The 25,381-nt window shown below is 50.4% G+C and overlaps 2 protein-coding genes across 4 annotated transcripts in view; one reads left to right on the top strand and one right to left on the bottom strand.

Annotated features, from left to right (window-relative positions):
- Positions 1-1,246: 1,246 nt before the first annotated feature.
- GPR31 (G protein-coupled receptor 31) lies at positions 1,247-3,916 on the top strand. Its single transcript, XM_072798791.1, has one exon. It carries the CDS (start codon positions 1,495-1,497, stop codon positions 2,443-2,445), a length of 951 nt encoding a protein of 316 aa, XP_072654892.1. The 5' UTR covers positions 1,247-1,494; the 3' UTR covers positions 2,446-3,916.
- A 14,061-nt stretch (positions 3,917-17,977) lies between these two features.
- Positions 17,978-25,381, bottom strand: part of CCR6 (C-C motif chemokine receptor 6) — a 28,034-nt gene continuing 20,630 nt past the window's right edge. For all 3 annotated transcript variants that reach the window (XM_072830676.1, XM_072830657.1, XM_072830666.1), the window contains exons 3-4: positions 20,679-20,779; positions 17,978-20,580 (exon numbers count right to left, since the gene is read on the bottom strand). In XM_072830676.1, coding sequence (XP_072686777.1) covers positions 19,459-20,580; positions 20,679-20,687 — 1,131 coding nt within the window. In that variant the 5' untranslated portion in view covers positions 20,688-20,779 and the 3' untranslated portion in view covers positions 17,978-19,458. The remainder of the gene's footprint in view (positions 20,581-20,678; positions 20,780-25,381) is intronic.

Raw genomic sequence — 25,381 nt, 5'->3', positions numbered from 1 at the left:
CTTAGAATTATACCTACCACACTTCATTATTGCACAGTTCACTGTGATAACATGGTGAGTGCAAACCTTAGTAAATATTATTCCTGAGACATTTCTAGGTCTAAGGTCAGGTCTCAGAAGGGGAGGCATCAGAGCACCCTAGAACTGATGGTCAGCGCAAAGGTGAAGCACCACATTGGGAGCAAGAGGAGCTTTTTTGAAAGTCTAAGCATCACTTGAGGTTAACTATGACAACTGCAAGTGGATCCAGCATCCATGATGCCCTAGGTATGGCATGAAGGGACTCCACCTGTCATAGAACCTCAGACACTGGTCATGACCCTGCAAGGAGGTACTGTCACCTTCACTTCTCACTGTTAAGGATGGTACACAGACATTCTTCTGCTTCCCCCAAATCACACTGCTGCTAAGTGGAGAAACCAGAGTTAGAAGTAAAATATATTTGACTCCAGAGCTCAAACTACACTAAACAGAACTGAGATACATGAGGGTCAACAGTTGGTCAGGACCCAGATGAGTGAAGGTCAATATTGGAGCAGGACTCAGGGGAGTGAAGATCAACAGTGGGTCAGGACCCAAGTGAGTGACGGTCAACAGTGGGTCAGGACTCAGGTGAGTCAGGGTTGAGAATGAGTAAGGACCCAGATGAGTCAAGGACAAGATGGGCCAGAAATAAGGTCAAGCATAGTCCACAATGGGAAGGAATGATTGAATTCATTTACTATCTCATGACCTTTCTGGTGGACTCTATGCATCTTGACCAGCCATCAGTTTCACTCTACTCTCAGGGTCAACAGAGGCCCAAAGGTCTAGATCACATCCAGGTCATGTAGGAGAGAAGGGAAGGTCTCCTCCACAGAAGATAAAATTTGACAAAATAAGAAGACAATTGAAAATGGTCAACCATGAGTGAGATGACTGGGCCACCCGGAGCATCCTCTGTGATGTCAGGGAGCAGATCAGTGCACCCATGTGTGACATGGAGCCCGATGCAGAGGAGTCTCAGCAAGTGTCCTTCCCCTGGAAGAGGAGCACCTCCCACGGGGCATAGTCAAGCTAGAGAACCCTTTGGTTTTCATCGTTATCTTCACTGTATAAAGCCAGAAAGTCCTGGTGCGATGGAGCCTCTCAGGTTCCAGGGCGCCCGCCGCAGAGGCATAACTGTGCTCACCCAGACGGTCAGGACATCATCGTTCCAGCAAAACGCCAGATGATGGGAAGCGAAACGCAATTTCCCCTTTTCAGGGCAAAACAAAACAGAATGAACTGCAAGGGTTTTCCCCTCCCCCACTGATCCTCTTTCCCCAAACAAATTTTAGTTTGCTTTTGACTTGATGCTGATGCTGGTTCAGTACTTTTTCTTATTGAGAAAATGCAGAACTCGTACGTCCTGTGGCAGGAAAACATCTGTTTCTTTCATTTTGTGGGAAGGAGCCCAGCCAGAAGCCCGGGTTCTCTGTGCTTTGCTACGTTCACAACGACTCTGGCGGCAGAATGGGCGACGTGGTCCCCGCCAACTGCTCCGCACGCAGCAGGGCGGTGGAGGTGTCGGTGGCCACGCTGCTGGCGCTGGAGTGCGTCCTGGGCCTTCTGGGCAACGTCGTGGCGCTGTGGACCTTCTTCTTCCGCCTGAAGGTGTGGAAGCCCTACGCCGTCTACCTGCTGCACCTGGTCGTGGCCGACCTCCTGCTGACCTTCTGCTTGCCCTTCCACGCCGCCTTCTATCTGAGACGCAAGACGTGGAGCTTTGGGCAAGTGTCTTGCCAGACCCTGCACTTCCTGCAGGTCCTCAGCCGCGGGGTGGGCATCGCCTTCCTCACGGCCGTGGCTTTAGACCGGTACTTCCGAGTGGTCCACCCTCGGCTGAAGGTCAACCTCCTGTCCTGCCGGGCCGCCTGGGGGGTGTCAGGCTTCATCTGGCTGCTGCTGCTCGGCCTCACCCACCAGAGCCTGTTCGTCTCGGAGGCCACCTGCCCCAACCCGGACCCCGGGGTGGACCTCTCCTTCAGCATCGTTTGGCAGGAAGCACTGTTCTTCCTGCAGTTTATCTTTCCCTTCGGGCTCCTCCTGTTCTGCAACGCCAGGATCATCAGGACCCTCCAGAAGCGCCTGCGAGACCCGGACAAACAGCCCAAGCTGCAGAGAGCCCGGGCGCTGGTGACTGTGGTCGTGGTCCTGTTCGCTGTGTGCTTTCTGCCCAGCTTCCTGGCGCGGATCTTGATGGCCATCTTCCAGGGGGCCGGCGGCTGCAGGGCCCTGGGGCCGATGGTGCACGTGTCCGACGTGGCCAGCAGCCTCACCTACCTGCAGAGCGTCCTGAACCCGGTGCTATACTGCTTCTCCAACCCCGCGTTCAGACACTCCTACCGCAAGGTCTTCAACACGCTCAGAGGCCGGGGGAGGGACACCGAGGCCCCAGGGGACATCAGAGACTCCTACTCCTGAGGCCTTCGGGGCCCCGGAGCACAGGAAGGGCCGGGAGCTGAGCGCTAGCAAGCGCCCCCGAGGGTCGCGGGGGGAGGACACTCCAGGGCTGCGCCACCCGGATCAGGACCCACACCTGGGCACCCCTGCGGCAAAGATGGTCTGCAGATTTCCTTCAGCTGCTCTATGGGATCGGACAGCAGATGAGATTAGCAACAGAGCCCCCTCCTCACCCACGACCATGCAGGCTGAACGGCTGACCTAGAAGCAGGCAGCTACTGACCCCCCTCACCCCAGAAGGATGGTGACCTCATGGGCCCGTCAGTCCGGGAGGTGAAGGCTGAGAGGGGCACTGCACTGCTCTCGCTGTCTGGTGGTGGTGAGCCGTCTGCTTTCACTCTGCTTCAGCTGGCAAATGCGGAAAGTCTGCTTTCTCCCCACCTGCTGCGCAGACTTGTGATCACCAACCTGGGAAAGCGGGCATGGGGGGCTGCAAGGCAGGTTCTGGGGGGGGTGCCTTATTGTGTGCCATGCTCTGCTCTGTCTGCGACACAGTGCTTTCCAGTTTATACAATCCTGCGTCATTTGCATAGATGGTACCTTCCGTCAAAGACAACAGAGTTCTCTAGTTTATTATAAGAAACACATTCCTTCTAAATTTCTCAAAATTGCCTCCAGAATTTCTTCCTCAGGTGTGAATGTCTAAATGCTTTTGAAACTCATTTTGCTTTCCTGCTCTGAGAAGTCACTGTAGTGAATGCCTCGTGGAGAAATGCACCGTGCAAGGCACCAAGCTGCGTGTGAGTCGGTGGTTTCCCCTGACACTGGAGCCTAACTGGAACAGAGGGGCCCCTGGGGACCTGCTCAGCCTGGTGGGCAGAGAGTGGGGGAGCACTCAGAGCGTGTGCGCCCCCTGGAGCCCAGCCCCAGCTCCCCTGCATGGTCTTAAATTATGTCCCACATCTGGAGCTCATTATGGTGACAACAGAGTTTGGAAGACCCCTTCCTGATGCCCTTGTCTCATCCTCTGTTCAACGCTGGTGCTATGGTCTCCAAAAGGGACTCCCCAAAATGCTCAATGAGGCACAGGGTCTGCTTTGTGAGGAGGTGCACACCTGTCGCGTTACCCGTAGCTGCACCTGCTGTGCCCACACGGACAGACTGCTGCTTTTCCCAGGGCTGCCCCATGCTCTCTGTAATATTTAGGGTTAAAAATGGTGACATTAGGCAACAGGAAATGGCAATACTACCTCCAGGATCTGTTTGCCTAGCAGGTAGGCTCCTTCTGAGAGCCAAATTTAAAATGTGTGTTCCTATTACGATGCTCTGCCTAACAAAGTCCTCTGAGGATCAAAAATGCTCTCAGTGATGGTGTGCTACCTTTTGCAGGGCTTTTGTCCTCTCAAGCGAGTGGAATTGCAGGGGCCTGGAAGGGAGATGTGACCAGATGATAATGTGAGAGGTCTGAATAAAATTCTCTGCTGTGAACACATTCTACACCGTGCCTGTTTTCTTGCCCTGGGCTTACTGCATGTGCAATTGTACATGCTGCTTTATAAAAATCTAACCTTTTTTGTATCATGACGAATTCTCTGTAGGCATTCTCTACTTGATCACCCAATAATCTGTCCAGATGTTTCTTACCATTTCTCTCAGGCTAGATATTCCAGCTACCCTCTGCACAGGTAAATCACACTTTGAATTCACACAGCCAAAAAAATAAAATAAAATAAAATAAAATAAAATAAAATAAAATAAACTCACACAGTCCCCCAACAGACCTGGCTGCGGCTCTGCCCTCAGAGGTGGGCCTACCTGGGCCACTTGAACAGGCTCCCAGCCCAGCACCAGGCTCTGCAAACCTTCCCAGCAGAGCTGTCTCCGGGCTCTTTGCTGGGCGAGCCAGCTTTCTGCAGGAGCTCAGCAGCTGGCTGCACCTCCTACCAATCCCTGCTCATGTGGTTAGCCTGGCAACTGGGGGTCTCATCACAGTGCTACACCGGGGTCCTGGGCAAAGCCCCGGCCCTCCTCTCTGCTCCAGCCTGCACAGCGTCGGGGGTGAGGGGGCAGGGACCAGGATCTTTCAGGAAACCCTGATGCCTTGGCCAACCCTGAAATTCTGACTCGGTCGGTCTGGGGAGTCCCAGGGCACTCTGCTAACGTGCAGCCTGAGCTGGCCGTCCCTGGGTGAGTGGCCACGGTCAGGGCCCTGGGGTCAGCATCCTGCTGTGTCACTTCCTAGCTCTGTGACCTAGGACAAACCACCCCGCTGCTCTGAACTTCCCTTGTCTGTGAAATGGGGATGACACAATCCAACCTGTGGGATTATTATACAGTTTAAGGAAAATAACACAAGAACTGTTGAGCACGGAGCCTGACACATGATCCGCATCCCGCAGGTGTTACTCCGCTGTTTGCAAATGATCGGTTTACTCCATTAACTTTATTTACACCCTGAGCAGACTGCGCAGGCTTCGGCGACACAGCTTTTTACCTGTGCGCCCCCAACACGGGGCCTAGAGCAGGACAGGTGTTCAGTGGAGCGGAGGTCACAATATTCTGCTAACTCAAAGGTCTGCTTCGATTCTTTCTTCCCGGTGAATCCTTTCCAGATCTTCTATGAGCATTCTGTAGGCCTCAAGCTTCATTCTGCACACCTGTGCAAAAGGACGACTTTTCTGTACATTGGAAGGTTCTGGAGGGGTCAAGCACCCACCTCCGAAGATGCCTCTCTGGCATCGCGTCCTCTCAGTCCTACCACATAAGCCCCGCAAATTCTGCACTCAGACGGTTGTCCTCTTTGAAGACGTACCAGGGAGCGAGGTGGTTCTTGTCCTTCTCCAAACTATTTTCTCTGAGTAAGGAAGTGAGTCAGAAGGAAAGTGTCAGTAGGCAGCAAGCGCTAGGCCTCAGAACCACAACAACTTTGCTGTCGGTAGCAAGTTTTACTTTCTTTTCTCTTTTGACTCACTTCTTATAATACAGCAGGTACACGGTCTCATCTGCGAGTCTTGCAAATCTCAGCGTCATCTGGAAGGACGGCCAAGAGCCTGAATTTCAATCTGAGTGATGAATTTCTTTCCCTTTTCAGGGGAGACTGCCAGTGTTTTTTAATACTGCTAATGTTGTCATTTCTTTTTCCAAAATCCAGCAGGCCACTGATGCCTCCTTGGCTAAACATAAGTCCTCTAGGTGCCAGGCATCCTGCACAGATCATTCGAGTCTCTGTCTTATGACTTCCTACCCACCCTTTCTGGTCGAGCCCCTGAGACCCACCCCTTTAATAAAGTCCCCTGACAACACCCCACCTGTACCCCAACACATTCTCCCTGCCGCAGGCCGCCCTCTGGTGCTCACATCTGCTTTCCCCTCTGCGTCCTCTCCCTAAAGCTTCAAAAATGGCCATCTCTGCGTTCCCAGCACTGAGCACAGGGCCTGGCACACACCAGACACGGGCTACGTTTGTGGAATCAATAATAAATACATGAGCAAACTAGCCTGGTTTAAAGTTAATAAATTAACTGTATTGATTACTTAATAGGTTTCTTAAAATCTACTTTGACATTCTGGATCCAGAGGCAAACTTAAAACATCCTAAAGATATTCTAGGAAGACACAAATACAAATGAAAACGCGATCATTTTTCATCTATATTAGAGTAAGCTTTTCCTCTATATTTTCAAGTCACTTCTGCTGCTAATCAAGCCAACGATTTTGATTGACTTAAGGGTCAGGATCTGCCTGCGGGCTGGACCAGGAGCTTTGAAGTGTGTCGGTGACTCTCCGAAGCTTCTGGAACACACCGCTACTGCTCAAGCAAAGTCATCCTTGGAAGGTCCCTTTTTATTTTATTTTATTTTATTTTAAGATTTTATTTATTTATTCATGAGAGACACAGAGAGAGAGAAAGAGAGAGAGGGGCAGAGACACAGGCAGAGGGAGAAGCAGGCTCCCTGCAGGGAGCCCGACGCAGGACTCAATCCCGGGACTCCAGGATCAGGCCCTGGGCTGAAGGCAGTGTTAAACCACTGAGCCACCCTGGCTGCCCAGGTCTCCCTTTTTAAATTGTGGTAAAAGACACATCACATAAAATCTGCCCATTTAACCATTTTCCATATGCACAGTCCAGTGGCAGTAGGTATATTCACACTGTTACGCAGCCATCACTACCATCCATCTCCAGAACTTTCCATCTTCCCAAACTGAAGCTCTGTCCCATCAAACATTAATCCCCACCCTCCTACCCTAACCCTGGTGCCTACTGATCTCCTTTATGTCTCTGGGGGATTGGACTGCCTGAGGGACCTCACGCAGGTGGGACTGTCCAGTGTTTGTCTTTCTGTAGCTGGTTTATTCCCACACCCCCACCCCAGTGTCTTCCAGATGCTTCCAGGCTGCAACATGGCCAGAATTTCCTTCCTCCAAGGCCGAATAATACTTCCTACGGTGGATAGACCACGTGTTGTTTATCCATCTATTTGTGGGTAGACACCTGTGTTGCTTCCACACTTTGGCTGCTGCACATCGTGCTGCTGTGAACATGGGTGTGCAGACGCACCTTCAAGATCTTGTTCTCAATCCTTCTGAGTATGCGGGTTCCAGGACTGTTGGGTCGTCCAGAACTGTAGTTTGCATTCCGTGAGGGCTCACCACGCTCTTCTCCACATGCGGGTTCCCCACTGCACGTTCCCACCAGCAGTGCTCAAGGGCCCCAGTACCACTACCTCCTCCCCAACACCTGTGTCTCAGCCAGTTCTGCAGCAGCCACCCTCATGGGTGTGAGGCCAACAAATACCTGCCCCAAGTTTCCTGACACAAGGGCCAGGCCAGCGGGGCGTTTGCTGTGTGGCCCCAGATGTCACACAATTTCCTTTTCACCAGAAGCATCAGCCAGAGGACCAGTGTACCTTCAAATTCTGTCCGAGGAGCCTTTACGTGGCTGGCAAGCCCAGGCCCTTCCGGTCTCAATAGGGCTGCTGAGGGGCCCCGGGCCCACTGCCCCGGCGGACACAGGCCGGAGCCTGTGCCCCCTCCACATGGGGCGTCTGCACCCTGCCCTCCTGGACATTCCCAGGCCAGGCCTCAGGGGTGCCCCCTCCTGGAGGCTGCAGCTGCTCCTGCACAACCCCGGCTGTCCACCTCCCTTCCATCCTCCACGTGAGTAGTGTAAGGGTATAGATAGTCTACACTCCACACAGGGCACGCCGTGCTTCCGTAGCATAACGGGTTCCAAAATAGTAAACACACCAATGGAGCTTCAATAATAAGTACTGTCCGTTTGCAAAACCTGTGGGGTAAGCGAAAAAAGTACTATTTCCCCATTTACAGGTGAGCCCACCTCTCTGCAGGCTTAGGAGTGTGGCTGGGACCTCAGGTCGCCAGCTGGCAAGACCACGACAGGAGCCTGGGCCTCTGGGGACCAGTCGGGGGTCTCCCCAGTACATTCTCAGCCTCGTGCCTTTCTCTGTGTTCTTTCACTGCTGACTTACATCTTTATTCTCCTCACGCCCGGGGCATCCCTGTAACTGGCCCTCTGTGACAGAGATGCGGCATCTGCTAAGCACCACGGGGTCCATGCCCACTGTGGCAGGCTCGCCGAGGCCAGCACATCCCGGGCTGAGTCACCAGCGTGGCCCTGCGGTACCCCCTGTGTCCCCTTGCGAGCAGGCACTCTCCCTGAGAACTGCAGTACCCTACGGCCCCCATGGGTCCCCCGCAGGCAGGATGGAGATGCCCTCGGGGCGCACAGAATTCCCCGCAGGTGCGCATAGAGGAAACAGAGGGAGCGCACATGGGGCTGAGCGTGGGAAGACACTGCGCTCCTGCACACCCACTGGTGGTCAGCAAAGCCTGTGTGCACCCTGTGGGAACTGGTAGGAACTGGTGGGAACGTCCTGCAATGGAAGCATTCGCTAAAGGCTTCCAAAAGGCGGGCCAGATCCAGGCACCCGGGAGAAAGTTAGTGAGATGCTCTGAGGAATGAGCTTGGTAAGTCCAGAGGCCAAGAGGGATGAGCTTGGTGAATCCAGAGGCCAAGAGGGATGAGCTTTGGTAAATCCAGAGGCCAAGAGGGATGAGCTTTGGTAAATCCAGAGGCCAAGAGGGATGAGCTTTGGTAAATCCAGAGGCCAAGAGGGATGAGCTTTGGTAAATCCAGAGGCCAAGAGAGATGATCTTGGTAAGTCCAGAGGCCAAGAGAGATGAGATTGGTGAATCCAGAGGCCAAGAGGAATGGGCTTGATAAATCCAGAGGTCAAGAGGGATGAGCTTTGACAAATCCAGAGGCCAAGAGGGATGAGCTTGGTAAGTCCAGAGGCCAAGAGGGATGAGCTTTGGTAAATCCAGAGGCCAAGAGGGATGAACTTGGTAAGTCCAGAGGCCAAGAGGGATGAGCTTTGGTAAGTCCAGAGGCCAAGAGGGATGAGCTTTGGCAAATCCAGAGGCCAAGAGGGATGATCTTGGTAAATACAGAGGCCAAGAGGGATGAGCTTTGGTAAATCCAGAGGCCAAGCCCCTGGATTTCTAAGAAGGCAAAGGGATGAGCTCTGGCACATGGTGCTCCTCCAGCGGCTGCTCACTGAGGACGTGTCCTGGGCCCCAGGCTGAGCAGCCCCTTCTTCCTGCGCATGCCCAAGGCTGCCAGGTCACAGCTGGTGGGCTCACCCCGCCTTCCTGAGAGGGGTGATGGAGACAGCAGCTGCCTCCGTGGGGGAATTAAGATGATTACAGTTAAATAGTAGAAGAATATTAAGTGAAAAGGAATCTTGCGAGTGCCAGAGATATTAACCAAAAACTGGTGCTGGGCTTCCCTTTTATGTATTTTTTTTCAAAAAGGACCATAACAAGGAACGATTTATTTAATATTCTAGTCAAGGATAACAGCAGGAATACTGGGTCCGAACTATAATCTTACTTTCTAAGCTAAATGGACTGAATACCACACAATAGGAATTGGGTTCAGGGCATCACAAGCAGGACGGTTACCAGGTTCCTTCTTTCCATCCATCTGCCCGTTCCCCTCCCCACACATGCACCCTGGGGGTTCTGGTCTCTCTCCCACCTGCTGGGGAGACCCAGGGGCCCCGCAGGCCCCCCTCTCCAGGAGCACTCCTGGCCGTGGGCTGTGGCAGTAGGGAAAACCCAGCAATCTTCCCTCCAGGCGTCTGTCTGTCTGTCCAGGGAAGGAGCCCAGAATGCTTTCTGCATTTTCATTGGCAAAGGACAGTCGGTCTAATGGGTCACTTTGAATCCAGGGAGCTGAGCCCTGTGACATTCCTGCTATCATTCCTACTGTGCATCTGCAGCAGCTGCTGAGAGGCAGTGTGTTGGGGAGACTGTGGTCCAGGGGATGGTCTGGGGTATGGCTCAGTGTGTCTCAGGGCCAGACAGGCCCAGGGTGGGGGTGGGGGGACACAGCCAGCGTGTGCCGAGGTCGGGAGAGGGAGGGGGAGGGAGGGAGAGGGAGGGGAAGGGAGGGAGAGGATGGGAGAGGATGGGAGAGGTTGAGAGGGGGAGGGAGAGGGAGGGAGGAGGGGAAGAGGGAGGGAGAAGCAGAGGACCCAGACCTGGGGGCCCAGCACAGGCGTCACCGACAGATCCGGCAGCAGAGGGCCCGGAGGGTCTCGGGGTGTGCCTGCTGTGTAGGCTGGTGGAGCCCCACCCTATTAGTAACAGCCCTGCCCCCACGAGGTGCAGCCTCACCCCTCCCACGTCCACCAATCAGTGTCCTATCCTGACCCCTGAGGGCCTTTACCTTGTAGCCTCCCTTCTATACACTTCCGAGTTTCAAGCACACTTTTCCAGCGCCCCTTCCTCAGTAAGTGCGATGGTTCCACTTCATGTGTCCACCATGGTGGCCAATGGGTCCTGAGATGCTAGTCCAGGTGTCGTGGGAAGGTGCTTTATGGTTGTGATTAACATCTACAGTCAGTTGTCTATGAGTAGAGAAGATGGTCCTCGCTACCGTGGTGGGCCTCGTCCAATCAGGTGAGGGCCCTAAGGCCCAAACTCTGAGGGTGCCCCCAGACTGAGACTGGAAACCCTGCCTGGGCTTGCAGCCTGCCCTCTGAGCCTCAGACTTGCTCGTCCCACAGCCACCCGAGCCACGTCCTTTATGTCAATCCCTGTATCTGTGTGTGTAACGCCGTGGGCTCTGAGCAACAGGAGGAAGACGGACTGTACAGCCTGCTGCCCCACGCTCCCATGGAGCAGAGCCCGGACGTCAGCGACACCTGTCAGGGCAGATTTTCAGGTTGTCTCTGCTGTCACCTCCAGCTCCCCACTGACGTCCCCTTCCTGTTCTCCACACCTCCACCTGGGCTCGGTCCCCTCGGCATCCAGCGGCCCCCCGCCCCTGTCCTTGGAGCCTCTCCCTCCCAACACACGCAGCACACTGACCCCTAACTCTGCTATTTGGGGGACAGTCCGAAATCTGCAAAGCTCATCACTTAGTTTCTGTTTGTCATCAAGCCAGTGTCCTCCTGTCACGGCCACACCACACGGGGCCGGCACTGCTCACCCAGCACTGCTAAACATGGGGATGCATCACCGGCGCCGGTTTGTCGTCAACCTCTGGACGACTGCTCACTCTGCTCTGTGATCATTACACTTGTGTGACACTTCGGCCAGAAGAAACAGCCCAGCCTCCCCACAACCCATCTGCATCTCACACTTGCCTGGAGTAGCATCACCGATTCTGAGCCAAGTGATTTAGTCAGTTAACACCCAACAAAGACATATTCAATCATCAAAACTATTTCTAAACTTAAAAGACTCAGGCAAAAAAAAAAAGAAAAACAAAACAAAACAAAACTCTAAACCTGAGCAGGAACTGGGGGGTGCAAATGCAGTGCACATTCACATTTTAGAGAAAATACACTTCTGAAAAGTGATTCCTCGACCGCCAAGAGCGCGGCTCAGGTGGAGGCCGTGTGACGTGGGGCTCTGGCTTCTAGCGTGCGTGTCGCTGTCAGGTGGAGGAAACTCCCCAACCCTGTCATGACTCACGGTTCTCATTTTTACTAGAACTTTGGTGTGATCGCACTTCTAAGTTTGAAGGCTCCAATCAGTTGCATAACACCCAACCTGTTAGTATGATTAATACGCCTGAAACACTTCTGTGATTCTATTCTTTTACCCACAACACATTAAAAGCAACTAGAGCTTTTATTCTGGTCTAAAACATGGTGTTAAAAAAAATAATAAAACATGGTGTTGCTTTGATTTCAATCACCAGCATAAGACAATATAAGAGCAAGCTGCCTAGAAAAATGCACGGCTTATTTCTTCTGCTAATAGGAAGGTAAACACTCTGAAAATAAAGGAAGGAGACTTATAAAAACGGTGTGATGAAATTCACTGGAAGCCATGGTAACTCAGTAATCACATTACTTGAAAATTAAACTCCCATCCTGATGTCTAAGGGGTTTGGGGCGGGGGTGGGGGCGATGAAAACAAACAGGGTCTTTAGCAGAGAGGGAGCTAGAGTCTGGCATCCTCCGTGGGGGAGACGCAGCCCATACAACCAGGGCCCCTCATTCCCATGAGGATGGGAACTTAGCATCTCCTGGTGGGAAGGGGCCTCCCAGGGGCTGACGGTCCTGCCCATGGACAGATGCCCCCCTCCTGGTGCTGCCCACCTCCCTCCAGATCCCGCTGCCTGGCTGCCCTGGTAACCATGGTAACCGTGAACAGCCTGGAGAAGCCTCAGGTGCTGGCGCTGCCTGCTGAGTGGCTGCGTCTCCCTCAGTTGGCAGGTACTGACCGATTCCTTAACACCCAAGGGTGGGTGCACCGGGTGTGAGCATCCCGGGGAGGGGCAGGAAGCCAAAGCTGTGACTTCCCGGGAGGATCCACATCAAACCTGCAAAGAGGGTTCTGAGTTTGCTTCTCTGTGAAATGTGGCGTTCAAAACAGGTCAACTGTATCCTTTATATCCCACATCTGTGCTCAGCTTATTATTTTTAACCATGGCTTAAAAACCAGGGTATCAAGACTGTGCTGGACCCACTAGGAGCCACGGCCAGGGGCAGCTATGGGATGCAGAGGAGAGAAGCACTCAGACCAAAATGAACCTACTGCAGACGCCTTTGCCACTTTGTGGAGGATGGTAGGGCTTCCCGTGAAGGCAACCCCCTCGGGTTAGTGCCTACCAGAGTTGGTGGGGGGGGGGGAGGTGGAGGAGAGCGTGGGAGGAAGGTGGAGCCTGCAGGGTGAGATGCATCCTTCGCGGGAGGAGACCCGCCAGGCCCAGGTGATGCCCCGCGTAGACGGGCTCGGCCCTGCGATGGTAATGGTAGAAGGCAGGTGGGCTCAAACATAGCTAATTTCTCATCCACACTGGAGCCCCGGGGGTGGGCCAGCCAGTGGGAGCTGGCTCCCAGGTCTCCCAGGATGGGGGACACACTGGTACCCAGTAGGTCTGGTTACAACAGAGTCACAGGCTGAAGGCAGTGAGGTGTGCAGTGTCTATGCCGCAGTGAGAGATCACCCGTAGCCAACCGAGGACTTGGATAGGAAGGGACCAACAGCTGAGGACATAGTTCTCAGGGCCACACACATTTCCATACTTGGGACCCCAGAGCCCCGGCTCCCGGATCCGGTGGTGGCTACTGTGTGACTCGCTCCACGTGACTGAGGGACGCCTCCATTGAGAGGCTTTTCCCAAAGGTGAGGCTACAGTCTTGAGCTCCCCGCTCCGTGGCACTGGCAACCTTTGACGAGGGGTCTCCAGGGAGGACCCCTGTGCACCTCCCGTCACTCCGCACAGACCAGAAGCCGTAATGATTCTCCATGCATGCTGACCCACCCAAATGCCATGCTGCTCCCCTGCTGTCCTAATACTTAGGGGGAAACAAAGCAGATAGACCCAGAATGTAGAAAGCTAAGAAAATGAGTGTTTGATTTTAGAATTAATTTTTGATGAGTAGAAGATTATAACGTCTTCTTTTTAAAAAACATATTCTTGGGACAGCTGGGTGGCTCAGCGGTTGAGCATCTCTGCCTTTGGCTCAGGTCCTGATCCCCGGGTCCTGGGATCGAGCCCCGCATCAGGCTCCCTACAGGGAGCCTGCTTCTCCCTCTGCCTGGGTCTCTGCCTCTCTCTCTCTCTCTCTCTCTCTCTCTGTCTCTCATAAATAAATAAATAAATAAATAAATAAATAAATAAATAAATAAATAAAATCTTCAAACAAATCTATTCTTATTACTTTAGAACACGCTAAAAACTGTCCTAAAATGTATAAAGTACATGTAGATAGATAGATACTGTATTTTCAAAATCATTTATAAAATATGTGCACATTTATAGACACATGTGTATACTATGACCAAAACAAACAAGCAAACTCCTGAAAACCAAAATAAAAGTAGTCATGTAGCAAAAAAATAAGTAAATAAGAGCCAGTCTACTATTACATGAAATTAAAGGCAATTTAGAAAATTGTAGCAATGCTGCAATCTGATTTAAATTTAATAATTATCATGAGGGGTTTTAAGGAATTTATTCATTCATGAGAGACACAGAGGCAGAGACAGGCAGAGGGAGAAGCAACTCCATGCAGGGAGCCCGATGTGGGACTCGATCCCAGGACCCCGGGATCACGCCCTGGGCCAAAGGTAGGCGCTAAACCCCTGAGCCACCCAGATGCCCCACGTGAGAATTTTATACCAATTCTAGAAGTTACAGTAAAAGACTCATTTTGTATATTGTATATTTTGTATGTTGGGTTCTTCCTATAGAATAGATTTATTCACTACAAATAAAATTTCTCCATTAAAAATGCAAAATCTGAAGGCACTTATATTTTTTTATATCTCCAGTTAAAGGGTGAAATGAGACCATCTAGAATCTCCTTTTTTATTATATGCCTCTTTCCCATAAGAATGCTCATTTTAACTCCTAGATTCCTCATTGCCCAATTTGATACTTTTCCTTTCGTTTATTTCCTAAACCAGGAAGTCTATCCCCATGTTTTGCTAACATGCTATCCCATGTTTTCCATCCTTTGACATCCTAAAGCTGGTTTCTTACTTTGGGTGCAGGTTTGGGGGCGAGGGGTGCTTCCAACGTGCATGCACCGCACAGTCAGGTCCTTTCGCTGGAGAACTTTCTTCGATTCCCACCTTGTTCCAACACCATCTCATCAAAGCGCAAAACAAAATGATCATTCAGCAAATGCTACTATACGTGTGCACCTATGTAACATGCATGAGTCGGACGTCATATACTATTTTGTTATCGTAATGACGTCGAACACAGGGTAGAAATACAAAGTACACCACGCTGAGGTCAGAGGCACCTCGGTGCCTACAGACTTTCAGGCACTTACTGTTTCCCACTTCGTCCGTTTGTGTTTGAGCGTGACCTTGAAGTGCCCCACGCAGGCTCGCTGCACCCCCCGGGAGATGCTGGGAGCAGTCGGAGCCTGCGCGCGCCGCTTGTGGCCACCAGGGGACGGCAGCGCCCCGCCGAGGAGCCGGCCGCAGCCCTGCAGGCTCACCTGCCTACAGGCCAGGCTCCGGAGAGGGATCCCCGCAGGGTCAGGTTGGACTCAGGAACCCAGTTGTCTCTCAAAAGGCAGCAGAGGAATGAAAATCCCTTATGCAATCTAGTAACCCTCTTTCCAAACACAGTGCCCTGAAAGTGTGGATGGACCAGCACCCACGGTGGGCTCCTGGGTGGGATGCAGGGAGGGAAGCTGCAGCCTGGCCTGCCTCCCTGGCCGGCCTCTGGCCTCAGCTGGGGCCTCAGCTGACATCCAGCCTCTCCCTGCGCCCTGCCTCCTGCCTCCTGGTAAGCATCCAAAGGTCCTCACTCCCCTGAAGTTCCTTTCCCGGCACCCCTGCTCCCTCCTTACCTAGTAACAGAGTTACTGTGCTTCACCGTTTCCACAGGGAGGTGACCCGGACAGCCAGGGAAGGGCTTTTCCCCAGCTTTCTTCCACCTGCTTGTAACCACATGGCTAAGTTAGGGCCAAATGGCTGGAAGAAGGGATTCCCACAACTTTCAGGTTGTCCCATTAACGGCAAGGCCCCCGCCACCTGCTTTCCCCTTCCCCTCTTTCTGTTGGCTGGGATAGAAATGCTATGGGGGGAGCTAGAGCAGCCCCCATGCACCAAGAGGACAGCCTGCAGTTGAGGACAATAGCCTCCTACTGATCATCTTGGATTGTCTACCTGGACTCAAAAAAGAAACCAACCAAGGATTAGGGAGGTACAGCTCTGGCCTCCAGCTACCTTATGGAGTTCCATAAATAAAACATCAGGAAAATTTTTATATTAGCAAATGCAACCAAAGGAAGAACGTAAGAATGCAAGCTGGCAATTTGCAGCAGTGTGACAGGTGTATGTACCGAATTGTGAAATGTGCAAAGTGCGGGTCATTCTGAGTGGGGCATCTGCAGCCTCCCCTGCTGTACAATCTCTGAGCACGAAGACAGGGTCCCTGTAGGGCAAGGAGCGGAGTGTAGACCATGTCACAGCGGTTGGACTTTGTGGGGCAAGACCCTCCAAATATCTAACAGTAAATGTGGAGCACGCTCACTTTTCCCAGCGTCGTGATGGAGGATGTGAGGTCGCCCAGAACTGGGTCACCACAGCAGAGGCCACCCTGAGCGCAGGAACCCTGTTTGTACACACGGGTGGGCAGAATGGGGTCTCACAGGCACCGCCACCGCCGCCTTTTGCTGCCACAACTGCCACCACCACACCAAATGCCCGGAGAAGAGGGAGCAGTGGGTTAGGGCAAACCCACCACACTGCTGCAGAGCCAGAGGCTGGGCTTCAGAAGGCTGGGACCGAGGGCCTCAGACTGGCCTCTAGAGTCGTGGCCTCCAGAATCATGGTGCTGAGACTTCCTCAGAGGCAGGGCTGCCCCTGGTGGGTGGGGGGGTGGGGGGGTGGGTACTGGGGCTCAGCCACTGTACAGGTTCAGCAGAGGGTGGGGTCTGACCCCAGACAGCTGCAGTCTTTTCCCAGCTTCACTCCATGGGGATGTGCATCCAAGAACCTGAGAAACTGGGATGGGAGTGGATATTTGGAATATATCTCCTTAGAAAGGAGGAAATTGCCTGGAAAATTTAACATGAAAACTTGCTCTACCTGCAGAAAACGTGGTTATGGGCTGGACTGTGTCCTCCAGATTCACATGTTGGCATCCTGGCCTTCAGTTCCTTAGACTGAGATTGCATTTGGAGAGAAGGCCTTTACAGGGGAAAGGGAAATGAGGTCATGTGGGTGTCCTTATAAGACAAGGTGTCCTTGTAAGACTGGTGTCTTTATAAGACAAGGAGCTCAGGACACACACACACACACACACACACACACACACACACTGAGACAGAGCACAGAGGGAAGACCCTGCGAGGACAGAGGGAGAGGTGGCTGTCTGCATGCCCAGGAGAGAGGCCACACCTGCCCACACCTGGACCTCAGACTTCCAGCCTCCGGGGCTGCAAGACTGGGACTATCTGTCGTACGAGCTGCTGCTCTGTGAGATCTTGTTACGGCACCTTCCCAAACTCATGCACTGGTACACTATTAGCGTAACTCCATAGTCAGTTAGACCAGATTCTCTGTACATACACCTACCTCCAGAGTCCCTGGAATCTGCACACATTGTCAGAAATCTTAAAAGGATTTGAAAATAGTGTACTTTTCTGGCCCCCTTTTAAAACTGGGGCAGCCTGGGTGGCTCAGCAGTTTAGCGCCACCTTCAGCCCAGGGCCTGATCCTGGAGATTCAGGATCGAGTCCCACGTCAGACTCCCTGCATGGAGCCTGCTTCTCCCTCTGCCTGTGTCTCTGCCTCTCTCTCTCTCTCTCTCTCTCTCTCTCTATGTCTCTCATGAATAAATAAATATTATTAAAAATTAAAAAATAATAAATAATAAAACTAGATTGTTCAGAAGCAAATAAGAACTCAGTCTGCAAGGCGATACTTAAGCACCTGTCATCTAGGTGTGTCATTTGCAAGGTGATGTTTCAATGCCTAAATTTTCACCTTTGTTGAGATTTGCATATAACAAAATCTCATTTATCCAGAAATAATTGAGCAAGAAAGACCACCTCAGCTGCTTTGTAACAGGAACCAAAAGAAATTGTCTTCTGGTCAGCATAAATAGTTGTGATCATATATAAACACACACAGGTACGTAGGTAATAAATGTAAGCACATGTATACAATTAATTTATTAATAACAGACAGGCAAGTCCTACGTGACTGCCCCTCGGGAGACAGCTGTGACCGGAGCAGATAGCTGATTCCCCACCCATAGTAGGATGGCATTTGCAGAGGTGCAGAGGACGGGTTAATGGCAGATACAGGCAAGGTCCAGCCAGAGCCTGATGGTGGGAAGGAATTTGGGGAAACCAATGAAAAGTAGATACCAAACTGTTAAAGAACAATCTAGAGCCCCTTAATAAAGGGACAAACCCCACGTAGCTCTGTGTCTCCTGAGGGTGTCAAGGCATTGCTGCACCAGTCACAGGTGTGCCTGTTCTGATGCCCAAGGCAGCAAGAAACAACGATGATATTGAATGAAATAAAGTGCGTATCATATTTTAGAAACACTTTTATTCATTATGGCTGAAATTTTAAATGGGTTATTGCATAAAGAAGTAAGCTTCACTTATCTGAAAATTCAAATTGTACAGAAGAGCTTATTTCCAGCCACAATAAGCGACATATTTCCGTGCCAGCTTAGAAACACAAACTTCTCTCCATAGGTCCTCTCAGCGCATCAGCGACCCTGCAAGGAGCATCTGGGTAACGTCCTTGTGCTCTGGTTGCCGGAGTCCAATGCTCACAGGTGTGTTCGGGATGCGCCACCTCTGGACACCTCGATCTCCCGGGTCAGGGCACTGATTCTGGATGACAGTTCCTACTTCATACCCAAAATAGTTTCATTTTGCAAAGCCAAAACTATGTTTCAAACATACGACTTGGAATCCTAAGATATCACTTTGAATTTCATAGAGAGATGCAGTTAAAGCTTACAAGAACAATGGAAAGTTTCGAGAACGCATTCCTCAGGATTAGGCATGTCAGTATCTTTGTAACGCACATTAGTACCTTCCTAATACATGCTTGCATTTTTGTAATGTCTGGGTTTCTTTTTTTCCTTTTTTTCCTACTTATGTTCATATGTTTACAAAGCACCCTCAAAACTTGAGTCCTAGGAACTTTCTAGAAGCTGAAGAGAGTTGTTAAAATCTGATTCCGTGATTAACCTCAGACTTTGGGTAAAACCACTTTAAAATCAGCAGCAGAAGGGGATGGTCCTAGGTCCTTGCCGCCACCTGAAGCCCTTGGCACCGGGTCCGCTCTGTGCTGCCTCTGCTCTCCTCTGGAAGCGGAACAGAAGCGCTCGCTGCTCTTGCTGTATTGTCTCAGGGAAGCCTCTTTGCACTTTTTAAAGAAGGTAATTTGAACAGCTTACATGCTAAACTGCACCATAACCCCCAATTTCACTTTATTTGTCTAACAGATGTTTATTAAGCCCCTGTGTGTGCTGCATGTTTGCTGTTTGTGTGCATCTTCGTGGAACTCTTGTCTGCCTGATTTTTGGAGAATTATTGCTTGCAGAGAACATTTTCTCAAGGAAATAAAGCAAACAGCAAATCCCGATGGCCTGGTGCTGTCCCATCTGCCTTATCCACGGGGACGGTCGACGCCCATGCTTAGCCAGCGTCCTCCTGTCTGTCCCCCCACCCCCACCCCCGTGTTGCTTTTCCAGCTTGGGTGAAATGTCTCACCTTCTGCCGAAAATGAGCTGAGTGGGGGCTCCTACGTGACTCCTTTTCTGTCCTGTTTTTCTAAACCCTGCGAGTTCTGCGGCGGGCAGGAGAAATCGTGCTCTCGGGCTGCTTCGTGAAGATTCCTGAAAATGTCCACGCGAGTCCGCAGTTGGCTGTGATCGGGGCGTTCCCCAGGGCCTGCTCTGGGGGCCAGGCAGAGAGCACCCCGGGGGCTCCGGCCTGCGGGAGGACAAGGCCCCTGAGTCCGATCGGGGGCCACGGGCTCCCTCCCGGCCGGTCACATGGTGAAGGACGACGCGTTGTCGTTGTCTGCAGTCTCACTGTTCTGCCTGGAGATGAAAGTTTCCGAGTGCAGCCTGGAGCACGAGAAGCCCGGCGCCTTCTGCCTCCGCCGCACACACCACAGGTCCTTCACGATCTTCAGAAAGTAGCTCCTGAACTTCTGTCCGATGAAGGCGTACAGCACGGGGTTGAGACAGCAGTGCAGGAAAGCCAGGACCTCGGTGACGTTGGTGGCGTAGGCCAGCAGCTTCTGGTTGTGGCAGAGGCGGTTCATCCTGCCCAGCTGGACGGCCGTTACGAGGAGCACCATGTTGTGGGGGATCTGGCAAGCCAGAAACACCAGCACCACCGCGATGATCACGCGGATGGCCTTGTGCCGCTTGGAGTTCTGAGCCTGCACTAGGGTCTTGACGATAAACATGTAGCAGAAGATCATGAACACCAGCGGGATGAAGAAGCCAAAGAGGAGCTGCAGCCCCAGCATCAGCAGCTTCCACTTGATGGGGTTCGAGCCCTCGTGGTACCGCGGCTCACACACGTCACTGCCCTGCACGTGGTACTTCTGGTTGAACATGAACGTCCAGCCGGAGATGAGGACCGACACCACCCACACCACCAAGCAGATTATCCCACGGTGCGCCAGCGTTCTGGACCGCAGCCGGAAGGACTTGGTGGCCTGCACGATGGCGATGTAGCGGTCCATGCTGATGCAGGTCAGGAGCAGCATCCCACAGTTGAAGTTGATGGCGTAGATGCCCTTCATCAGCTTGCACGTGGCGTTGCTGAAAATCCACTCGCCAGTAGCGTGGCTAACGGCCCAGAATGGGAGAGTGAGGACAAACAGTATGTCTGCGATGGCCATATTCAAGAGATACACATCTGTCATGGACTTGGCTTTCTTATAAAAAGCAAAGGTGACCACCACCAAAATATTGCCCAGGAGGCCAAAGACACATATCAGGGAGTAAGCAATTGGCACAAACAGCTCAGAGAATTCTCTGACCTCTTGCAAGGAACACAGTAAGCTGTCATCATCAAGTAAATAATCCAAACTGCTATTACCCGACCCCAGATCATCATCGTTTATGCCGAAGACACTGACGGCATCCATTGCTTCCTGGAAAGCGAACAAAGGAAGAGTTAGTCGTAGCATAATCTGCAAGTAGCGCAATTGACCGAAATCACACTCCCAGCCAAAATAAAATAGATGCTCACCCCACTCATCGTGGTGCCTGTTCTCGGCAGAAAAGGCGGGCCTGGTGCAGAAGTGGGTGGTCGCTCAAGCCCTCTGGCAGAAGGGGAGGGGGAACGTGGGTCTAAGGAGGAAAGAAAGCAAGATACACTGTGGATAAGTATTCCCAGGGAGCTGGAGAATCACATTGCCAGCATTCCATTTCACTTGGACACAGAAAATGCACAGCGTGCTATTTTACATGAAAAAATTCATTTAGAACAAGGGTCAGCAGCCTCTTTCTGCAAAGGACCAGACAGCAAATATTTTAGGCTTTCCAGGCCATATAGTCTCTGTCCTGACTACTCAAATCTGCCGTGGTGGCTTGAAAGCAACCATAGACAACTTCACAAATGAGTGGGCTTGACCAGACTTGGTTGCCATGGCTATAATTTGTCAATCTCTGATCTATAGCATAGAGAAGGGTGATAGCAGCAAAACCACAGATTCAAATCTGCACAGAAATTTTGGTACAAAATTCAATTTAATTCCATTCAACAAGACCCCACTGAACAAAATCTACAGAACTGTAGGTGTGTCTAGAACACTTATCACTTATAGTCCTCACCTGTAAGTAGTTTATGATTCAGTGTTTTTCACCCAGCTGGGCATGTGAGAATCTCTTGTAGAATTTTTTAAAGTTGGAACATGCTTGGAACATGTTGGAACATTCTCAAGATACACTGAATAAGATTCTCTGGATCAAAAGGCAGTAGGAATATATATATATATATATATATATATATATATATATATTAATATATACTATACAGTATATGATTCTGTATTATATATAGTACGTTATTATATAATTATTGTATATTATATTTCTTAAATGTTAATATATATAATAATTTAATATTTATTATTATATATTATTTTATGTATATTTGAATTTCTTAAAAATCACAGATATTGCCAGCGTGCGCTCAAGTTAACAAGCACCAATCTGCTGGGGCAGACACATCATAATCGTCAGAAACCAGACTGCGGGAAGAAAGGGCAGGACTGGCATGGTTCAGGATGGCTTTGTGGGGACAGGCGCCCTGGGTCCCTGGAGAACAGGCATGTGGCACACAAAGGGATGGCAGAGAAGGTGATCAGGTGGAACGGAACAATGAGTACTGAGTGTTGGTGAAGCAGCAGTGTGGCCAACCCCTCTGGTTCAACTTGACTGTTTTCAGACAAGTCCCATGTAACAAGTGATGTGCTGGGAATGTCAAGAGGGGGTGACGCACGGGCCTCATGAAGTTCTCCAGGAGACAAGTAAGGATGGAGCTTGAGTCTCAGAGGAAAGGACTCTGAAAGCTTGCATTGGAAACAAACCCAAACAGTCAGGAATTCTCTTATTCTTGTATTCAGGCATTCTTTGTTATTTGGTGTTAGCTTCCTGCTTTATCATCTGTCCCTCCCCCCCACACACACACACAATAAAATCCCTGGCCTAGAATTCTGATCATCATGTTAAATGTGTATTTATTCTTTCTCCTCCCCCGTCCTACCTCCCAACCCCACCACGGGGCTGGCAAGGTCAAGAAGAGGAAGGGACAGTAGAATTACAAGCCTCAGGGGCACAGGCAGAGACTATACCATGCTGCGTAAAGTCAGTCCTTACCCCACACAGTCAATTTTGATACCTGACATTTTGGGGAGGAAGTCAGTATAACACGAAGCTCACCCTGAGGATTTTTTGAACATACTTCTCAGATCACTTGATTCTCATTTGGTTGTTTATACAGTCATGAGTCAGGTGGCCCCAACCCCGTTCCGTCCCTGATGCCTGCAGCCATCACTTAGAGAGTGAGTCTTTGCTGCCTCTCAGACACTAGTCTAGACATGACACTGGGGTCAGGGGAGTGGGGAATCACCTGTGCACTTGTGCAGTCACCTACAGGTATACCTCCTCACTGAGGACTTTAGGGTGTGCAGAAAACCCATAGCATACAAACCAAGTTTTTGTATTACAAAATCATACGAGAAGATAAACATATCAATTAGATTATCAGGGGGATCCCTGGGTGGCTCAGTGGTTTTTTGCCTGCCTTTGGCCCAGGGCATGATCCTGGAGTCCCAGGATCGAGTCCCACATTGGGCTCCCTGCATGGAGCCTGCTTCTCCCTCTGCCTGTGTCTCTGCCTCTGCCTGTGTCTCTGCCTCTGTGTGTGTGTGTGTGTGTGTGTGTGTTTCTCTCATGAATAGATAAGTAAAATCTTAAAAAAAAAAGATTATCGGGATCCTTGGGTGGCGCAGCGGTTTGGCGCCTGCCTTTGACCCAGGGCGCGATCCTGGAGACCCGGGATCGAATCCCACATCAGGCTCCTGGTGCATGGAGCCTGCTTCTCCCTCTGCCTGTGTCTCTGCCTCTCTCTCTCTCTCTCTCTCTCTCTCTGTGACTATCATAAATAAATTAAAAAAAAAACAAAAAAAAAAACAAAACAAACAAACAAAAAAAGATTATCAGATTATCAGATGAAACGTCAATCAAAATAGGACTACAAGATTTACCATTCCACCCATGACGGATTAACAGAAACCAAATGTACCCTGCTGCACTTAATAACCAGAAAAATTGCAGAATATATTAAATAACAGTTTTCAGATATTGGGCAACAGAGGTCACAAAATTATGGTCCCTGACAATAAGAGATGAGGTGATATGGGCTATCACGTGAGCTCTGGGAAGCCCACAGCTTACATGGAAGCAGTCTCCACAAGGACACAGGGCCAGGGAGGTCAGGGCAAGGTGAGATATGGTAGAAGAGGGGCTAGACACAGAGAAAGGAGCAGAGCAGCAGAGAGGTGTCCTTGAGTGGAGGCAATGCAGGAATAGTGTAAGAAAGCACAGACAGAAAGAGTTCCCTCCCACAAAAAGAGCAGCAGCATCTTCTAAGTCACAGGACATTGGACAGCATCCTTAGAACAATATCATTTTGTTAACAATAACAATAACCCTACACGAAATGCTACTCTGGGCCCACCATAACAAAGCTTGAAAGGAAGTTTCAGATGCTCCATTGGATTCCAATAACATAACTAATACTCGAGGACAAAGCCCAAAATCATTTATTTATTTATTTTTAAATATTTTATTTATTTATTCATGAGAGATGCAGAGAGAGAGGCAGAGACATAGGCAAAGGGAGAAGCAGGCTCCCTGCAGGGAGCCTGATACAGGACTCGATCCCAAGACCCCAGGATCATGCCCTGAGCCAAAGGCAAACGCTCAACCCCTGAGCCACCCAGGCATCCCAGCCCCAAATCATTCAAAGACATGCAACCAAATCCAGGCTTCAGCCATGTAAAATTCATGTCAGGCACCCAAACAAAAATTTCTAGACACTGGAGGCTGAATGTGTCTCCCTGAAATTCATATCCTAAAGCCTAATCCCCAAGGTGGGGATACCTCCCCTGGTGAATATTCTCATAAGAAGAGACATGGAGAGCTTGTTTCCTCTCTGCCTGCCCCATGCCCTCCTGAGGACAAGAAGACTGAACCGTGGGGGGTGGGGGGAGGGAGTCCTCACCAGACACTGGGTCTGCTGGCACCTAGATCTTGTACTTCCCAGCCTTCAGGACTGTGAGACATAAATGTGTCCTGTTCAAGCTCCCCTGTTTGATGTAATCTACTATGGTCACTCACACAGGCCATGATACAGATGTTTGAAGAAACAGGAAAATATAACCCATAATGTACACAAAGAAACAGAAGAATGGCAGATGACAGAAAATCTGCCCTGGTAGCTACCATCAGTATGCTCCAGATGCTCAAGAGGGTAGAGGAAAGCATAAATACAATGAAGAAAATGATGCACGATATAATAATAAAGACTTAAATAAATGTTCTGTAGATGAAATGTAGAATATACATAAGATGAAAAATACACTGATGAGGATTAAAATACACACATCAATTTTAATTCTACATTCTAGCAATATTTGGCACATTTGGCAATTGAAACTGGAAAAAAATTATTATAGCATCAAAAACAAAAGAAACAAACTACTTAGAACCACCTCTTAAAAATCAATACAAGAGGGCAGCCCAGGTGGCTCAGCAGTTTAGCGCCACCTTCCGCCCAAGGAGTGAGCCTGGAGACCCAGAATCGAGTCCCGCATCGGGCTCCTTGCATGGAGCCTGCTTCTCCCTCTGCCTGTGTCTCTGCCTCTCTTTCTCTCTCTCTCTCTCTGTGTCTCTCATGAATAAATAAATTTTAAAAATCTAAAAAAAAATTGATACAAGATTCCCATGAATCTTGAAAAGTATAAAACATTGCCGAGAGAAATTAAGATCTAAAAATATAGCAAAGGTATATCAGGTTCAGGGTAATTCAACATTAAGATGTTGGTTCTCTCCAAATTGATCTACAGATACAACACGATCCAAATCAAAATTGTGGCAGGATTTTTGGAAGAAACTGACAGACTGATCCTGAAATTGATATAGAAATCCAAGGCATGGGGATCCCTGGGTGGCTCAGCGGTTTAGCGCCTGCCTTTGGCCCAGGGCGTGATCCTGGAGACCTGGGATCGGGTCCCACGTCAGGCTCCCGGCATGGAGCCTGCTTCTCCCTCCTTCTGTGTCTCTGCCTTTCTCTCTCTCTCTGTGTCTATCATAAATAAATAAATAAATAAATAAATAAATAAATAAATAAATAAATCTTTAAAAAAAAAGAAATCCAAGACTTTT

Source organism: Canis lupus, chromosome 1 (genome assembly GCF_048164855.1).
Source record: "Canis lupus baileyi chromosome 1, mCanLup2.hap1, whole genome shotgun sequence".
Classification (NCBI taxonomy): Eukaryota; Metazoa; Chordata; class Mammalia; order Carnivora; family Canidae; genus Canis; species Canis lupus.
The sequence above is the reverse complement of the archived record's forward strand: the minus strand, read 5'-3'. Positions and strand labels throughout refer to the sequence as shown.